The sequence below is a fragment of the Grampus griseus genome (assembly GCF_964374135.1).
Source record: "Grampus griseus genome assembly, chromosome: 8".
Taxonomy (NCBI): domain Eukaryota; kingdom Metazoa; phylum Chordata; class Mammalia; order Artiodactyla; family Delphinidae; genus Grampus; species Grampus griseus.
Window position 1 is genome coordinate 86,344,568 of NC_139002.1, and position 20,064 is coordinate 86,364,631.

The window sequence follows — 20,064 nt, forward strand, 5'->3', positions numbered from 1 at the left end:
CTTCCCCAAACCCCTCATTCCCAGGAGGACAATGTCCTCTGCCCAGATGCTATTTCAGCTACCCATCCCTCTGCCTCCAGGCATGACGAGCAAGGACCACATTTAGCCAGATGTGGCTGTCCATTCTCCTCCAGACCATGGGGGAAGAGGCTCCCCCCATCTCCCTGGGTAACCCTGGATCTCTGACAGCAAGTTCTTTCACTTTCTGAGCTCAGTCCTGGGTGATGACATGCCCTGCAGGGGGGCAGCTGTGACTAATCCTGTGTTTGAGATCCTGCTGGTGCCTGTGATGCAAAGCTGCCAGCAAGAAAGGGATCCTGGGAGGGTGCAGGGAGGCTCCAGCTGCGGGGCTCTCCCAGGACAGAGGAGAGGCAGGTGGGGCTGGAATGGCCCCAGAGAAAGTGGCCCCAAGGCCATCACCCACCCAGATTATCTCAGCGCTTTAGGACTGGCCTCAGCAGCTGGGTGGGGAAGCTGTAGCCTGGCATGGTGAAGGGCGAGGGCTTTCAGGCCAGAGAGACCTGATTCGAATCCTTGCCCAGATACTCAGCAGCTAGGTGCCCCCCGGCCCCGCGCCCTCGTCTGTAAAAGGCAGGTAATGCTAACACGCACCTTGCTGATTCGCTGTGGAGCACAAAAGAAACAAGTCGGGAGAGCTGCCCTTTAAAAGGAAAAGCTGGATCTTTTCACATGTGGCATCTCACTCGCCCTCCCTGATGGGTCACTCAGCCCTGTTTAGCATATGAGGAGCCTGAGGCGTGGAGGGGCCTGTGCGGGAGGCTGGATCGGAGCCCAGGTCCCTGTTCGAAGCTGTGCTGCTGCCCGGCTCGCTGCAGAAGCACGTTCGACTGCCTTCTCGTGCCTCGCAAAGCTCCCCGCTGCTTCTACAACTCCCTTCTCCCTCCAAACCCAGAGCAGGAGGCCCTGGGGAGAACAGTCCTCACGGAGAGATACTGAGGCCTCACTGACCAGCGCAGACGCAGCTCACGGTAGCAGGATGAGCTTCACACAGAGGGTTGAAGGCATGTCCCGCCTGCCCTCTGTCAGCACACTTGTGGTCACACACAACCCCCGTGGGAGGGAAGAAGGGTACTTTCTTCAAAGCGGAAATCTATAAGCACAGACTGGAGAGGCACCGTCAGTGGTGCCACGGGCCAAACCCAAGCCGCCAAACTGAGCTCCGGAGCCCAGGTAGGCGAGGCGGTGGAAGAGGTCCCTTAATCCCCACGGGCCCAGACATCCCCGAACCATCGAATCCCCAAGCGGAAAGCCTCCAGGCTACAAACCCACCATCATACCTGAAATCAGAGGTTCTGTCCAATTCTGCTTGGGGGACCTGACCCCCATGTCCCAGACATGGGACAGAGGGAGGAACTTCAAGGGAATGAAGTGGGGGAGGGGAGAGAAAGAGACAAACAGACATCCCCAGACTCACAAAAGCAAAGCTTTGTCACCCTGGAGCCCTAGCAAACGCCGGCTCCTTGGTGCACAGGAGAGAAGGGCTCTGCTGAGGGTATTGGAGTGGCAGTGCCTCGTGGGGACATGCGTCCCAGCTTGCAAAGGAAAGGCCAGCCAGGCTCTCGAAGTCCTGCAGGGCCTGCCCTGTCAGAGTGCATCCAAGCACGGCAGGACCCACCCTGCAGCCAGGAACCGGGTCACCAGAGAGCTGCCGGGCTGTCTGTCCCCCTGGGTATTTTTAAGGTGTCCTTTTAGTGCCCAAATCTGAATTTTTGGGATTCTTTTTTCCTGATGGTGGTTCCAATTTTCCACATGTCTGACACTCACTTGAAACGATTCACGGAAAAATGCTTTTGCAACCGACTTCTTCGTGCCACAGACTGTGTGGTTTGTAAAGAAGGAGACACCTAAACACGTGCTCATGTGTATGTTGTCACTCAAGCTCAGCCATCGCAATCACACACAGACAAGCAGCTCGTGTAGCACAGAAACCCTGATGTCATGTTTTAGAGCGTCAGGGGCTGGGAATTCCCCCCAGGAGGAAAGCCAGAGGGTGGCCACAAAGACATCCAAGGGGTTCTGGGCACAGTGTCCACAGAAGAGCAGCTCCCTGGCCAGCACCACAGCTAGTAGCCATGGTCGCAGCCGGAGGGCCAAGCAGCCCAGCCTGGGGCAGCAGGTCCCAGGAAGGTTCCTTGTCCTCCTTTCCCAGCCACCTTTGCTTGGGTGACCCAGACTCAGGCTCAGTCTAGCACCCTTGGGGACCTCACCACTAACGAGCAAACCTCCCCTCCCCATCCCCACCCCCTCCAGATGTTTTCTTGGCCCTCTCTCCCTCCCAGCCAGCTCTGGCAACCACAACAATTTCTCCACAAAGCAGAAACAGCTGGGGCGTAGAGCCTGTGCTCTGGCCCCATCTCCCTGCTGGATGCTTCCTTCAGGAAACCCGGGGCCTCCACCTGCTGCCTTCTTGCTCCGTGTCAGGCCCCACCTGCATTCACTGTCCAGCTCCCCAAGAAATGAGACAACGATGGTCTAATAATGACACCGGTGATAATAACAGCAGTGGTAGCATTTACGGGGAACCTACTGTGTGTGTGGACTGGGCCACTATTGCTTCATGTCTCTCGTAATGACAGACGGCATGGTACAGAGGTTATGAGCAGAGTCTATGTGGCCTTGGCAAGTTACTGAATCTCTCTGTGCGTCCACTTACCCATCTGTAAAATGGGGCTGTGAAGAGCCCCTATTTCCTGGAAGTGTGTGCCCACATGTAAAGTGCTCAGCACGGTGCCTGGCACGTGGCAAAGGCCCTATAAACATCGCTGATCATCATCGAATCCTTAAAACTGCTTCATTACTGCCCCCTGTTTATAGCTGAGGAAGCTGAGGCTCAGGGAGATTTGGAATCTTGCACAAAGGTCTCAAGGTTCATGAATGTCAGAGTAGCTGTGCGTGCCCAGGCCACCTGACTCCTGAGCCTCTGCATCCTCTGCTCCCAGCATTTGCCGTATGTCCACAGGATTGCCAGTGTTTTCACTACGGCTGTTTTTAAATGAGCTGGTGTGGGGATCTACCCTCGCATCTTGATCTTTTGTGACTGTGGAGGGCCTGGAGAGGTGGGCCTGGCTGTGAGGACCACACCACTGAGACCCAATGCCTCCCGAAGACAATGGGCGGCGGCGGGGCTGGGAAAGCAGTGGCACTCTCTGGATCAAGGTCTCAGATCTCCCTCCTCTGTGACGGGGCACAGAGACCCTGGGCTGCTCTCCCCCTCTCCTGGGCCCTGCTGTGAGGTGGAATGTATGCACCCAGGGCTGCCTAAACTGAAGGCGAGTCTCTCCCACTCCCTGGACCTTCAATTACACAACCCTTGACCCCTGTCCATGAGTCGAGCTCGTGGACAGACCCTGCCTTGGGCGGACATGTGGTGGCCTCCAGGTGAAGCTCCTGTTAGCATATATTAGACAAATTATAAAAAAGCATCTCCTCTGGGCAGAAAATTGAAGAAAAGGTGGCCCTCTGAGTAGACCAATTAGAATGGGCACCCTGTCCTCAGGCTGACATGGCTCCATGTGTGTCCCCCACTCATGCCCCTCACTGCGTCCCCTCGTGCAGTGTACAACCTGTATACCTGTCCTTAGCAGGCCCTTTCCCCAGTTGGGAAAGGGCTGGGACCCCGTGGACGGCACTAGACTGGGGGCCAGCAGGCCTGGACCCTGGGGCTATTTATCCACTAACCTGCTGGAGATCAAATAACCTGCCAGAGCCATGACGTTCCCATCTATAAAACGAGAGAACAGGGCAAAATGTGCCTAAGAATGATGATAACGGTGATATCATCATCATCAAAAGAGGTGACAGCCACCACTGATGGAGGGCCAGTTACCACCCAGACATTGTCCTAAGTGCTTTTTCTGAGAGCACTAGCTCGCTCGACTCTTACTGCCACCTTTCTAGGTAGGTGCGAATACCTCATTTTATAAAAGAGGCAACTGAATTTCCAAGAGCCCAGGTAGCAAATGCTAGAGCTGTGAGACAGAGGCCAAGCCCCACCTTCTGAGACTCAACGACCCCACCCTACAACAGCCCGGGGTGAACAAATCCTGCTGCACCCCAGGGACAGGGCTTCATCCGTCTGAATTCGCAGCCGTCGCCCGTGTCAGGCCGCCTCCTCACAGGCACACAGGCCGGGGCCAGGGCTCTTTTTCCACCTCATCGGTCACTCGGTCAGTCAACACACATTGGGTCGCACGGTCCACCAGGTGTGCAGCCCAAGGCAGATCCCTACCGTTCGTTGTTCAGGGCCATCCTCGGGGGGTCCAGGTTGGGGTTCTCCATGGACTCCATCTGTGGACACCGCAGGAAGTAGTAGAGCGTGTGGAGGGCGTCAGGGGACCAGGTGATGGGCTGGGGTGGCTGACGGGCCTGGCGGGCGGGGCTGGAGCCAGGACCCAGCGGGCGGCGCCCCTGCATGTGGTGCATGGCGCGGGAGACCAGGTCGCCTGGTGACGAGGGCAGGCGAGAGGGAGAGAAAAAGGAAAAGTCTGAGTTCACAGCCCACATTCTCCCAAGGATCCTGCTAGCTAGAGGAGCAGCTAAGCCGGCATGCCTAATTACTATTTACCCAGAAGCGGCAGGTGGAGGTGGAAACTGTCACCCAGACACATGATAGCAATTTAGATTCCCTTTCAATTCCAGTCCTGCCTTAACAGTTGAACGAAACGCTTGGTAGGGGCCCGGCCCCACCAGAACTTACGCTAATATGGTTTCTTTTCCAACAGCCCCACTCCCTCCATCACCCGATGGCCCTTCCCCCAGCTCTCACCACAGGAATCTCCCTGGGCTTCTTTTCCCAACCTCCAATTCCTGTGCTAGGCTGCGTGGTGATTCTCCCCCGTGCTGTCTGGTGCAAAGTCCAGGTACTTCTGCAGAAAAGGGACCTCCCTCTCCACGGCCTCAAGGAAAACTCCCACCACCATCCATTATGCTTATTATGTGCTGAGTGTTCAATTTTCTAAAAATAGAATTTAATCTGATCCTTACAAGGCTGGGGCCCGAGTAGGATCCCCATTTTGCAGACGAGGAAACTGAGGCTTATCCAGTAAGCAAACATTTACTGACACCATGCATTTCCCTGGTCACCGGGATGCCGCGGTGCCCAGTAAACGGTAGAGTCTAGATCTGAATCCAGGCCTGTGTGACTCCAAAGTCCATGAACTGAACTGGGACCCAGGCCGTGGCCTGCGCTGATGAAGTCTGCAGGGTCCTCAGGTCCCCATATCCTGTGCTGTGTTTCTTCCCCAGTTGAGTCATTTCAATTCCCCACCAGCCCAGGACAGGAAATGTCCCATCATTGTGTGAGGCCACAATGCTGAGAAAGGATGGGTGAAATGGCCCCAGGCACCTGCGGGCCCCTCTTGCTAGGAAAAGTGGCGCCTTCCATTCTTCTCAGCCCTGAGAACTCAGGGGGGCGTCCCCTGTGGGTCAGCTTGCCCCTTACAGATAACCCCTTGGAGAGAAAGCCTCTGAATGAGGCTGAGCTCAAGGAGGGAGAAACATATGGCAGGTGAAGTGTTGTTCAACGTTCGACAGGACCAATTCTTTCACTTATTCCGTGAACCTCCCCTACAGAGCCTCTGGGTCTGGGACTCTATACCATGTGTCCCCGGAGCCCTGCACAGCTTCTACGGCACAACGGGTGCTCGGCAAACACTTGGAGGATGAAAAAGTAGCCTTACACATTCATTTCATTTAAGATACAACTTCTGGTGGGGCCTGACTTGAGCTCGTTAGCTGCCAGGTTCTCCCATGACAGCCACAGCGGCAACGCTTGTTTCCAAGCAGGGACAATGACAGCCCTGGAATTGGAGATCTCCACCGGGAAAGAGCCCTCCATGCCACCCCCAGGTCCTCACTCCTCTCTACAAAGCGGACTCTGCTCATCCCGCAGTTGTAGCTCAGCTGCCTGGGTGCCTGCTGCCAGACCCCGGGGCCAGGAGGGCTGAGGGCACTGAGTTCCTGATGCCTGGTTCCCATCCCCCAAACTCTAATTTAATTGGTCTGGGGCAGGACCCAGGCGTCTGTATTTTGTAACAGTTCCCTCAGTGAATCTAACCTCCAGTCAGGTTTGAGAATCACCAGGTAAGTGGATGAGCACATAGATTCTGGATTAAGACTTGCCTGGCTTCCAATCAGGGCTCTGCTATTTCTATCCTGTGTGCTTTACGTAGTAAGTTACTTAACAAAGCCTTGGTTTCCTTATCTGTAAAATGGAAATAATCGTTTCTAACCTAAAAATCCTGAGGATTCAAATAAATAACAAACATAAAGCACTTAACATCATGCTTGGCACAGAGTAAGTGCCTGGTAAAGTTAAATATATCACCATTGTTGTTACTGTCTTTTGTTATTAATCCTCTATCCTACAGGCCACCTCGTGGTACTCTTCCTTCCGGGACCTCTGCCTGCAGTCAAGCACTGCCCCGCATTTCCCAGGACAGGAGGAGTCCAGCCCTGCCCTTGGGCTCCTGGGTAGTAGAAACTGGCATCAACAAGCCCAGGCCAAGCCGTCTCCCAGCAGCTAGTTGTAGAGCTAAGTTGGCTGCAATAAGTTGAAATCTGGCTCCCGTTTCTCCAGGTCTAAATGTCATAACTGTTGGCATGACCACAGGACCACAAGGAGGAGAATTCAAAGAGTCCCCGATAGCATCGAAGAAATCTTGTTGAAATATCATTTCAAAGACTCGACAAGGTAGAAGTCATTACCATTAATTACGTTTAAGATGGTTTCGTTGTTCCTAGTGTAGAACCCTTGGCAGCACATTTCCAGCCAGGATGCAGGCAAAAAAATCGAGGAAGGAATAGGAATACCTCCTAACAGCTCCCGAAAAGGGAAGCCAGGAACAGAGAGGCCTTCCGAAGGTTCGGGAAGCCATGAAGGCAGCAGAATGGTGACTGGAGATGGAGTCCCCGGACACTTTGCTCCAGGCCCAGCTTCGGGCTTTGGTGTCTCTCAAAGACCAGAGAGACAGATGCCTGCAGACAACTCTGATCGGGCGTCTAAAAAACTTAAGCTGCGCTGCAAGTCCAGGTTACGGGCAAAGACAGCCACTTGTTTTGGATGTTCTCCCAGAGGGATTTTCCTCCCTGCCTCCTTCTATTTTCTAGGCTTCAAGATAGACATGAAAAGATAAGACAAAATCTCTAAAAAAAATCTCTTTACAGCCACCCCATAAGGGAGGCATTTCCATTTTACAGATGAGGACACAGGCTACACAAGTTAAGTGATTTGTCCAGTGGCGCAAGCAGGACTTGAACTGGGGTCCCTGTGTCCCAAACGCATGTTCTTGACCATTGCGACACTGCTGCTTGAAGTGTGGTCTGCAAACTGCGACAGGTCTGTGAACTGGGACAGGTGTGCAAACTGGTTACTGGTTCGGAAGTTCATTTCAGAAACTGAGAGTGAGCTTAAAAAAACTTCCAGAGCAATCTGACAGAGTGATTTTATGCCTACTTAATCGAATTAATAAAATAAAATGGCTTGCATCTTACCTGTGCTTTATTTCATATTTCTAAACGTTCCTTTTTATTGTATTTTATAAGTTTCAGTTTGCAACAAAGCTGGGGGGGATACCATCCCTGACCTGCTACCACAGTGAGTTTCAGAAGCTGTGGCCCAACGGGGCTGTGCTCTTGGTTTGGTACAGCTGGGCACTCCTCAGAGCTGCTTCTGAGACATCCTTGTACCTGAGAATCAATTGACCCTAAGCTTGATGAGACCTCAGTCTGAAGTCCAGAAACACCCACAAGTATGGAGAAACAAGCCCTCCCTGCTTGTTAATCATGAGAGCCCTGAGCAGAGGTGCTACGGCTTCCCTCTGGTCTGTCCAACCTGCATCAGGAGCCATCGAATAAAAAGAGAGTGGGAGGACCTGGGATTCAGCACTGTCTCCAAAATGAGGCCCATACCATCTGGCTCCCTTTGAAAAGAAGTGTTTTGTTTATTTCTTATTCTCTTCCATTTACCTTCTCACAGGTAGAGAGGGACACAGGAAAATACAAGTGCCCGAGCTCCCTATGCAGATGGACCTGATACAAGAATGAGACTTCCTGACCTACCTGGCAGGCTGGTCCTGGCCAGGTGCAGGGAGAGAGCGGATGTTAAAGCCGGGCTAAACTCTAAGGTACGAGGTGCTCAGCGCCAAGTATCACTAGCTTCATTAAGCTCTTTAGTCTTGAAGAGAAAAACTGCAGTATCTGCTTCCACTTCACCTCCTCCCTCCTTCACAACGATTAGCAGAAACCCTGGTTTCAGAGCGAGGGAGCTCGGGCATCTCGGCGCATGACACAGCCTGCTCGGTTGTCGGTGAAAGATGCTCTGGGGATCCTTCTTCCCTTTGGTCTGAGGAGTGGCTGAGCCAGGATGGGGACCAATCCTAGGTGGGTTTTAGGAGGCAAAAACTGGACGATAGAGAACTTATTCTCTCTCTCACACACACACACACACACACACCAATACACAGCTCAGGTTCTGTTCTCATCACTAGCGATACGTACACCAGGGGATACAACAGAGAAAGTCTCCATTCTCATGAAGCGGAAGTTCTAATCACATGAGAAAGATGACCAACTATTCACAAGTAAATATATAATCAATGCCAAGTGTCCATTAGTGCCTTGAATAAACCAAAGCCATAAGATGGGAGACAGAGAACGAGGGTGGGACCCTTAACCTCTGCGGGGTGCTCAGGGAAGGCCTGTCTAGTAAGTGTTATTGGGCAGAGATTAAGAACGTGCCATATTTGGATAACTGGAGGAAAAGGTCATAGGCAGAGGAACAGCTAGTTCAAAGGCCCTGGGGTGGGAGGATCTTAGCCAGGAAGCCAGGAGGCCAGGAGGCCAGGATGGCTGGAGCACAGTCAACAAGAGAAGAACAGAAGACGAGGAAGGCAGATCATATGTCCAACCCTGGACTTCACTGAGTGTGCTGGGAAGCCGTGGGGGTAACTGAGAGGATATTGAACAGATGAGCGACATAATACAATTTGGGTTTTAAATATCCCTGGTTTGGCCCAAGTTGGTAGCCCTGGAAGTGGTGACAGGGGCAAACTTAAACTTGGGATAGTTTTAGAAGGTAGAACTGATTGGACTTGGTCCCTGGGCTGAATGGTAAGGACAAGCCCTTCCCCTGAGGGAAGTTTCTGAATGCTCGCCTTGTGCCTGACTGTGGATTGTAATGGGCACAGAGACCACTACAACAAAAGGCTCTATGATAAAAGTCAAGATCAGATTCTGATCTTATGTATGTATGTATGTATGGCTACAATGGGTCTTCGTTGCTGCACACGGGCTTTCTCTAGCTGCAGCGAGCGAGGGCTACTCTTCGTTGCAGTGCGCGGGCTTCTCATTGTGGTGGCTTCTCTTGTTGCGGAGCACAGGCTCTAGGCGCACGGGCTCAATAGTTGTGGCTCGCGGGCTCTAGAGCACATGCTCAGTAGTTGTGGCACATGGGCTTAGTTGCTCTGCGGCATGTGGGATCTTCCTGGACCAGGGCTCGAACCCGTGTACCCTGTATTGGTAAGCGGATTCTTTTTTTTTTAAATTTTACTTATTTATTTTTTTATTTTTGGCTGTGTTGGGTCTTCATTTCTCTGCGAGGGCTTTCTCTAGTTGCGGCGAGCGGGGGTCACTCTTCATCGCGGTGCGCAGGCCTCTGTTACGGCCTCTCTTGTTGCAGAGCACAAGCTCCAGACGCGCAGGCTCAGTAGTTGTGGCTCATGTGCCCAGCTGCTCCGCAGCATGTGGGATCTTCCCAGACCAGGGCTCGAACCCGTGTCCCCTGCATTGGCAGGCAGATTCTCAACCACTGCACCACCAGGGAAGCCCCTGGTAGGCGGATTCTTAACCACTGTGTCAGCAGTGAAGTCCCCAGATTCCGATCTTGACCTCAGCTGCCCTGAGATGCTGGTGGCTGGGCTGCTAGGCACGTCTACGAAGCCCATAGCCCTAAGTAATTTAGAGCTTTGCTAAAGTCAGACACAGCAGGAGTCAAGCCCCCTTTCTGATTCTTATTTGCAACCTGACTGGGGGAAAATGACTTTTCTTCTCTAAGCTTTGTTCCCTCATCAGGACTACCTTGCTGAGTCGTTCTGCACAGTAAATGAGATCATGTGATGAAGGCACTTCATACAGTGTCTTGCACATAGTAAGTGCTCACTTAATGTTCAAAATGCAAAACAAAATCAAGGTCTTCTCCAGTGGACTGAGGCCTAAGTGTGTCCCTCACTGTTCTCAGGCCAAGAGAGTTCACCAAACAGACTGCGCATAGCCCCAAAGACAGCCCACCGTCCAGGAGACATTCCTCAGGGGTGGGGATCAAGCCATACACCCAAGCCCACTTCCTGCAGGGTCCTCAAGAGGCAGGGGACCCAGGTGGCCATGCTGGAATGCCCCGAGGAGACAGAGAGCTCAAAGTCCTGCTTTCTGTCCCAGCCTTATTACCAATCTGCTCTGTGACCTTGAATCAGGCACCTTCACTTCCTGTCCTGGGAAGGGAAGGAAAGGGGTTGGGGGGGGGGGGGAAGGGAGGAAGCTGTGTCCTAAAGAAACAGAACGGCCTGCCATTCACTATTCAGGGGCCAGAAACCTCAAAGAAATCACAAGTGGAAAAGGCTGGAGCAGAGTGAAACTCCATCTGTTTCCACACTGTGTGCTATAGGACCCTTGGCATGTGTCCCCGCCCTCCGCTGGGTGGTCTCATGACCCCGGGAGGAGCATGCAGTTTGATTTCTCAAATAGTTGGGATAATGAGAGGGAGAGATCGGGAGACACGGGGATCTCGTGCCTCCTAACACGATCTTCTGAAAGAGCTGCCGACTGTAATGACCTAGACCCAGGGGTTTCCCGCTGTGTCCCAGAGAGCCCTGAGGTCCTGGGGGATGCCCAGGGCACCGCAGGGCTGAGACCACTGGTCAGCTCCTCCTCCAGCCAGAGAAGCTCAGCTTTTTTCTTTCTTTTTCTGTGACCAGGTTTCGGGAGGTGCTTTCTTTCAGATACTGGTTGTAAATTCAGAGCCCTTGGGGCCAGGCAGGTAAAATAAATAAATGAGACAGGCCAGCTACGAGAGACCGAGGCACGTGGCAATGTAGGGAATGCCTTCTGTCGCCTTAGCTGCCACTCAGCTCCCCCGATCGCTGCCATGCAGGAATGGGGCCCAGCAGTGCCAGATCGTCTGATTTCTCTAGAGAAACGAGAGATCCAAATTTGGATGTGATTAAATGCACCTGCCAACTAAAGCGCACATGTCTGTGGGCCACCAGTTTACAACCTCTGGCTTTCAGAGAAGGCAAGAAGCGTGAAGGAGAAGGAGGAAGCCAGGACCCAGGAGGTGGGCTCTTCCCCGCCTCTCCCTTGGAGCCAGCAGACCGTGGGTGCCCCACTTACTCAGCTCCGAGATGCTCCCCACACAGGTGGCCAGGAGGGACTGCTCCAGGGTCCGGAGCTCCAGCTGCGCGTAGGCATCGGCGCGCTCGTCGTGGCCCAGGGACCCGCCGTTGTAGGGACTGAAGTACGCAGGGAGGGAGAGGACACCTGTGGGGAAACATGGTGGACAGTGTCAATGAAAATAATCAATAAACAATCAATAGTAAGAATAGCAAAGAGTTTCATTTGAGCCAAACTGAGGACTAGCCCAGAAGCCCACTGTCTAGGTTACTCCGAGAAGCCTCTCTGGAGAAGCAGCGTTTTCAGCACAGTTTTATATCTTGTCAGAACAAAGAATATTAAACAAGTCTGGGTTACATTTCTTCAAGGTTAGAAAAAAAAAAAAAGAACAGACCAGCACGTACATAGCAAGTCGGTATGCCTTAGCACCTGGGAAGGGAGTCTTTTTTTTTTTTTTAACATCTTTATTGGAGTATAATTGCTTTACAATGGTGTGTTAGTTTCTGCTTTACAACAAAGTGTGGGAAGGGAGTCTTATCATCCAAAGAGGACCAGCATTGGCATCCCAGGAAGGGGGGCATTTAATCTTTATTTTTAACCTAGACGTTATTTACTTCTGGTCAATGTGCCCTTTTCTTTAATAATTAAAGCCGACGTACAATGTATGTTTGATAGGCCACAAACAGGCTATTTTAGTTAGCATAAAACTCAAGTTAACTCATGTATAAGCCAGAATGACTTCCCTATATGTCAATATGTGAAAATGTCTTTTATCAACAAGTCACCTGAGGATGGAAGCAAAGCTCAAAGGCCACAGCTCTGCTCCCTGTCTGGTCGAGTGCGGGTGGTGGGCAAATTGCAAGGCTCCACTTAGGACAGCTGACTTTTCACTGTGGACGGTTCTGCAAGAACCAGGATGAGGGCGGCCCACCTGTAGACGTGGTTTAAAGCAAGCGGAGACCATCCTTTCTTGGAGCTGCACGAGGAACTGGCCTCCAGAGGCTGGTGGGCCATATACGCATTCATTCATTCCTTCCCTGCTTCACTTGCTGAATATCCAAAGTGCCTCACTCGGCCCAGGGATTCTGCTGCCTTTAGGATTCCGGGGTGACAAAGAGACCTGGCTTTGTCTTCACGGAGCTCAGTGGATGGGGCGTCAGATGTAAACTGTTCACCCTGCCCACCCAAAGGGCGGCATCGCCCTTGGAGTCCTCCCACTTCTTCATGCTGCCCCCCCTTCCTTCTTCAAGCCAAGAATAGGACCAGGAGAAATCACAGAGAAAAGGATGCTGCTTTCCCCACTCCAGGAAGGGGACTCATCCAGCCACTGGCCGAGGCCAATTAGCGTTTTTCATTAGCACTTCAACAATAGAGGAGCAGAGCTGTCAGAATCAATCCCAGGGGGTGACAGCCTGTAAATTTCTCCAACTCACTGTGTGGCTTCTTAGAAAGCACCAGAAAAGCAAAATCAGACTGGCTTAAAATTACATGTTGGTTCTTAAGAGCATGTGGCCACAAAGATTCCCAAATTTTGGTAACTGCCTCTTCTTCGATCAAGGCTTCTTTGCCCAACCCCCTTGAACTTTTTTTTTTGAAAGCAAAATACCCACAGGAATTTATTTTAGTCACTTTTGGGAAAATCTCTTAAAATTCCTTGAGATAACAGAAGAGCCCCTGGGATGTGGCCAAATCCAGGCTAGACTCCCCTATCCTGTACCCAGAAACGTCACAAGGATGACAACAGCCATAGGTCCTGCAGCAGAGAGGTTAACACAGGGCCTTGGAGCCGGAACATTTGGGCTCATGATTCTAGCTCTGTCACTTAAACCAGCGGTGTTACCTTGGGCAAGTTACTTCACTTCTCTGTGCCTCAGACTCCTCATGTGTTAACTAGAGGTAACAAAAGTTACCTAGCTCACGGTGTGGCCGTGAGTTGCCAGATGTCCACGTGTGGACTGCTGTGTGGCTCAGAGTAAGTGCTCTTGCTATTATTTTTCCTATGTGCTGGGAACGCAGGCTTTAGGCACACTGTCTCATTTATTCTTTCAACAAGGTGGGCACTGCTGTCTCCATTTTAGATAATGTGCAGAGAGTTTGAATAACTTGCTCTACCAAGTGGCAGAGCTAGGATTCAAATCCAGATCTGACTGGCTCTAGAATGTACACGCTTCCCCTCTCTGTAAGCCCAGATTCAATGAACACACCACCAAGCTCACCTACGGCTGTCCCGATTCAGTGTTATTCCTGCTTGGTTCACCCATGGAAGCCCCAGTGCTGGGCCTCGTGTGCTCTTTTATGGGGCAAACGCACATGGCAGCCTTCCTCCTGCCCAGATCCCGGCAGCGTTCTTTGGCCACGCTCTATGTTCGGCTGCCGGTCAGCCCTGCCCTCCTAGCCTGCCCCTCCCCTGGCCCAGCCTCCCTGCCCTCCCCAGCACTGCCTCACTGCCCTGCTGCGTGGCTGGGACCTGCCGCTCTGAATCTCCCTCCGACTCCTCCAGGATGGCAGCGGCAACGGACTCCCGATCTGGGCGCTGGTTCGGCAAAGCAGGGCATCAAAGCACTTCCTCAAAGCTCTGTTTCCAGTGGAAGGAGGAGGGCATGACTAGGTTCCCCCTGCCCCCAGCCCTGTCCCCAAAGCAGAACCTCTCCCTGACAGCTGAGGACCCAAACGCATGAGGAAGATTTGGCTCTGAGCATTAAAACAAGTAGTGAAACAAAAGACCACCCTCCCATCCCCACCCGGAACTACAAGCTCAAACCCACGGGCAGCTCAAATGTTTGGGAGGGGCTTCTACGCATCCACGGGTCTAACCCAGGCCCTGCTCTTCCTCTTCTCTTCATTATTAATCCACAGGAACAACGCTGGGGACGTGTGGACCAAATTTACAGAGCTTAGGGCAAGGGAATAGGAAATTCAGCTGATTTGTCAAAGGATTCCCAGAGAGAAATATTATGTCAATGGATCTAGTAACAAGAGCTTGCAGCTCCATTAATAATAGTCCCCACTTTCCCAGTCATCGCCCACCCAAAGGGGTTTTCATTTAATACCGTGGCAAAAGTAATTCTGAGCCTATTATTACTAATAGTAATTGATAGCATCACAGCTTTTGCATAGTATCTTTTGCTTTTAAGGGACTTCGAACACCGAGGAGTACATAATTTATTCTTCCAGCAAGGGAGGTAGGGAGGTCATTATCAGTAATAGCCACTGATGACATTTTTTTTCTTTTTCTTTTGCGGTACGCGGGCCTCTCACTGTTGTGGCCTCTCCCGTTGCAGAGCACAGGCTCCGGACGCGCAGGCTCAGCGGCCATGGCTCACGGGCACAGCCGCTCTGCGGCATGTGGGATCTTCCCGGATCGGGGCACGAACCCGTGTCCTCTGCATCGGCAGGCGGACTCCCAACCACTGCGCCACCAGGGAAGCCCCACTGCTGACTTTTAAAGAGTGCTCACTATGTGTCAAGACTGTGATAACTTTATATGCATGGTCACGTGCAATTCCCAAGGCTTCATGAAGTACTGTTTGCACCCATCTTATAGATGAGAAAACCAAGGGCCCCGCCCCCAAAGTTAAGTGACTTGCCCAAGGTTACTGAGGGTCTGAAACTGAACTGGGGCTAGAATCTCAACCTCTTGATTCTCAAGCTGTTGAAATGAAATGACGTCCTAACTTTGCCCCCCTTGTCTTTAGTTAAAGAGCACAAGGATATTTGAGAGAAAAGGGGTTCTGTTCTGTTTGCGCCTGGGGTCTGATAGGAGGAAATATAAAGAAAGACCCAGAAATACAACTTTCTTTTAATGTGCCTGCAGGCACTGCCTGCTAAGGAACCCTGGAGGCCTCACGTAAAGCTCTTGCAGACTGAAGGCCATCTGTCTTATTCCCTCTGATATTTCCAGAATGCAGTTCCACAGGCTGCCTTCTGAATCTGCCCCCTTAAGAAAGCCTTTTTTGGGGCCTCCCTGGTGGTGCAGTGGTTGGAAGTCCGCCTGCCGATGCAGGGGACACAGGTTCGTGCCCCGGTCCGGGAAGATCCCACATGCTGCAGAGCGGCTGGGCCCGTGAGCCATGGCCGCTGAGCCTGCGCGTCCGGAGCCTGTGCTCCGCAATGGGAGAGGCCACAACAGTGAGAGGCCCGCGTACAGCACAAAAAAAAAAAAAAGAAAGCCTTTTTTGGACTTCCCTGGTGGCGCAGTGGTTAAGAATCCACCAGCCAATGCAGGGGACATGGGTTTGAGCCCTGGTCCGGGAAGATCCCACAGGCCGCGAAGCAACTAAGCCCGTGCGCCACAACTGCTGAGCCTGCGCTCTAGAGCCCGCGAGCCACAACTACTGAGCCCGTGCGCCACAACTACCGAAGCCCACGCGCCTAGAGCCTGTGCTCCAGAACAAGAGAAGCCACTGCAATGAGAAGCCCGCACACTGCAACGGAGACCCAACGTAGCTAAAAATAAATAAATAAATTTATTTTTTTTTAAAAAAGAAAGCCTTTTTAAAATGTCAGTGTGAAATTCTTCTCTCTCCCACATAAGCCTGCTCCTCAGCCATTCTCACTGGAGATGGAAAACACTTGCCTTAAGTTCTCTCAACACTTTAGTGCCTTCTTTGCCCCACAGAAATTCCTGGCTTTAGGGGATGGGCCCAGGGCAAGGTCATTCGGAAAAAGGGACTTCCAAAAAAAAAAAAAAAACAAAAGAAAAGCAACCCCCCCCCCCCCGCCCTCTGTTTACTAAAATCCTTAGGAAAAAAATCTGTTTATTTCAGTCATGACGGAAAAAAAAGCATGCTGGAATGAAACCTGTAACCCTTTATTAATTAATAAGGACACCTCAAATCGATCCCTGCTGAACTCTGTAAAAGTTACAAAGAAAACCCACGTGCGTCACTCAGATCGTTGCTGTGAAATGAACTCCCGAGTGTGAGGCAGGGAAGCAGTAGGCATGACCCAGGTACCCTGTGTCTCCCTTGTCTACAAAATCAGCATTTCTGTGGACACAAGGTTCCGCCCCAGTGTGCTCTGACTGTAGGTGAAGCCTCCACATTTCTCAGTCTGAACACAGAACCACAATCTTCGGTCGCTCAATTGTTTTCAAGCAGGTTGCCCAACCTTGAATCTCGGAACTCATTACCTCATTCCCCAAAGCTTCCGGTCCCTTCTCTGAGCACAGCACCACGTCCACCCAGTTGCCCAAGAACACATCCGGTGAGTCATCCTTATCAACTCTCTTCCTCCTCCCCCCACACATCCAATCAACCACCAAACCTTGCTGCTCTCATCACCTTCCTATCTCAAAAGTCCAGTCACTGCCGGTTCAGGCTACCATCTTCCCTCACTGGATACTGCAATAGCCCCTCCCCGTCTCCTCCCTCCATCTCACCCCATCCCTGACAATCCCTTACTCTGGTCACGCACTCTTATTTACTCTGGCTTTAAACTCTTCAATGACTGCCCACTGCCCTCACAAAGAGGTTCAAACACCTTTCTACAGATAAGAATAGATAATATTCTTCTTTCTTTCTATGATACTTAGAGATGAAAATAATTCTGCCAGTAAATAGGGAAATTCCCAGCACCTCTCAAGAAATCAGCAGTTAAGAAGCCTACACACTGAAGAAAAGGGAACACTCCTGCACTGTTGGTGGGAGTATAAATTGATACAGCCACTATGGAAAACAGTATGGAGGTTCCTTAAAAACTGAAAACAGAACTACCATATGACCCAGCAATCCCACTACTGGGCATATGCCCTGAGAAAACCATATTTCAAAAAAAGTCATGTACCACAATGTTCATTGCACCACTATTTACAATAGCCAGGACATAGAAGCAACCTAAGTGTCCATCAACAGATGAATGGATAAAGAAGATGTGGCACCTATATATAATGGAATATTACTCAGCCATAAAAAGAAACGAAATTGAGTTATTTGTAGTGAGGTGGATGGACCTAGAATCTGTCATACAGAGTGAAGTCAGAAAGAGAAAAACAAATGCCGTATGCTAACACATATATACGGCATCTAAAAAAAAAAAAAAGGTTCTAAGGAACCTAGGGGCAGGACAGGAATAAAGATGCAGACATAGAGAGTGGACTTAAGGACACGGGGAGGGGGAAGGGTAAGCTGGGAGTAAGTGAGAGAGTGGCATTGACATATATACACTACCAAATGTAAAATAGATAGCCTGTGGGAAGCAGCTGCATGGCACAGGGAGATCAGCTCGGTGCTTTATGACCACCTAGAGGGGTGGGATAGGGAGGGTGGGAGAGAATATGGGGATATATGTATATATATAGCTGATCCACTTTGTTATACAGCAGAAACTAACACAACAATGTAAAGCACTTATACTGCAATAAAGATGTTTTTTTTAAAAAAATAAATAAATAGGAAACAAAACAAAACAAAACAAAAAAAGAAGCCTATGCACACCTGATCCTGGTTTCTGCGGGCTGTTTTCCGAGTTTGGTCACTTGGCTCTGCTCCAGCCCCGGGCTCCTTCCCAGGTGATTCTCCACCAGTGCCCAGAGAGGGCGCCATTGAGTCAGCTGGGAAACCCAGTGCACAGAAGACTGGGAGTCCCGCCTTCTTGCTGGCTGCCAAGCAGGAATTCGACCTGGGTTTCAGCTGGCAGAGGTTGCCGGCTCCTCCAAGCAAGCAAGTAACAAGCCAGAAGCCAATGGACTGCACACTGGGTTGACAAACCAGATTTTCAGTGCTAAGGTTTTTCAGAAGCAGGGCTCAGCCCAAAGGCCAAGTCGATGGGGATTTCATTCTCTTCTCTGTAAGACACAGGGGTCAACTGGGTGGCCGCTCAAGTCTGCTCCAGCACTGGGATCTTGCACTCCAACTGGCCCTTCTGTGGATCTAGCATTAAAGTGCACCCCTTAAAACCTTTCCCCCCACTTTCATTCCACTATTTAATTTCTGAATTGTGGAAACAAATAGGCCCTGTTAGCATTATTTCCTGTGATTTAATTTCCCCCAAGTTATAACAACAGCCCCCCAACAGACACAATACACACAAAATTGTAAACGTAAAGATGTCCTTTTTTTGTGAAAACTGGGTAGATTTACAGTTCAGTTTTTCTAACCAGTCATCGAAAGGCCATCAAGACTGTAACGTAACTGTACCCCCAACCTGACAACCCATTCCCATTCCCAGGGCTCTCCACAGATTTGCAAATGTTCTTTTCAGGGTGCTGTGACTACAGTGGGCCCAGCGACCTGTGCAATGCTACGTGCCTAGCATCTTCTCCCGCCCCTGCCCCCCGACACGCCCCACCAGACTCACTAGCCCCCCAGCTCAGGGAAGCTCATTTGTGAAGACAGCAAAGGCCACTGCCTGTCGCCTGTTTCTTTAAAATGAAACCCGGCATGCAGAGGATTACTCTTTTACTGCCCTTGAGAGGAAACTTGGCAGGGCGGCTTCTGCCACTTTTCTTAGGAGCTGGAAGCTTGGGTGGGGTTCAATCCATAAGCTTCTGAAAATAAAAATTATATTGCCCCACTGAACAGTTTCCAAAGAGCCCACATAATCCAATCCTTTTTATTTTTTTTAAAGTGTTTCCATTCTCTGATCTGTAATTTTATATATAGTACGTTTCATGCTCGGTTGTTGCGTATTAGTCATACTGAAACAAAGTGCTGAAGAGTTAAAGCTGGAATATTTTCCAGAGAGACCCAAATGGAGTATAAGGACAGTTGGTTCTTAAAAAAACCCACTTCACTGAATGGTATTTCTCCTGATATTCGAAGTCCAACGAGATTGGGGGATGGGTGTTGAAGCAAGGGGAAGATGAAGGAAATAAGGAGGAAAACCTAGAAGTGGAATGAAATCTGCTTGACTTGATGAATCATCAATCATCCCTGTAAAAATGATTCATCAAGAGTAATTGAAAGCTCATGTAATTCTCAGCCAGAACCCACCTAAAGATGAGACCGCCATACTGTGAGGCCCAAGAATTCAAGTGAGGGGCAAAGGTTGGGAGACAGGAAGAGAGAAGAGTTGGGGTCTAAACTGAGTTTGGGAAGCAGGTTTTAACCACGGGTTAGTAATGAACGGAGATGGGCGACCCCATACCAAGTAGTACTCTATGCCATGAGTGGGATGAACCAGTATTTGAACCCACATGAAGACCCCACCAGTGGTCTCATTACAATTAGCTAGTACTGTTACTAACCCCATTTACCAATGAGGGACACTGAGGTTTAAATGGGCTGGGTCACTTGGTGAAGGTCACAGAGCTAGAAAATGGCCGAGGTGGGATTCAGACCCAGCCCGTCCATCCCGGGAGTCCACACTGCCTCTCACATGGGGCTCTGCCCATTCAAGCCCAGGGACAGAAGACTTCCGCCACCACTCACCAGTCCAATTAGCACTGCCCGTTCCCCTTCTTCTTCAAGGTCAGGAAATTAAAAGCAGGCATAATCATGCTCTGGTTGACACCTCACTCTAAGTTATCAGAACTCTACGGGCTGAGGGTGGTCTTCCCGTTAAGAGAGACCCAGAGGGCCAGGAGCTTACCATTAAACTGTGAAATAAAAATGCACATTTATGACTGCCCAGGGAGCCAGGGGCCAGAGAACCCAGGGCTAGCGAGATCAAAGGCTGTTGGAGTACAACACACCTGTTGCCAGCGTCCCCAATTCTCTTAAA

The 20,064-nt window shown here is 50.9% G+C and overlaps 1 protein-coding gene across 2 annotated transcripts in view; it reads right to left on the reverse strand.

The window, feature by feature from the left end:
* Positions 1–20,064, reverse strand: part of ABTB2 (ankyrin repeat and BTB domain containing 2) — a 181,382-nt gene that overhangs the window by 37,390 nt on the left and 123,928 nt on the right. For both annotated transcript variants that reach the window (XM_082660348.1, XM_082660347.1), the window contains exons 2-3: positions 11,404–11,550; positions 4,250–4,463 (exon numbers count right to left, since the gene is read on the reverse strand). In XM_082660348.1, the coding sequence (XP_082516474.1) occupies positions 4,250–4,463; positions 11,404–11,550 (361 nt within the window). The remainder of the gene's footprint in view (positions 1–4,249; positions 4,464–11,403; positions 11,551–20,064) is intronic.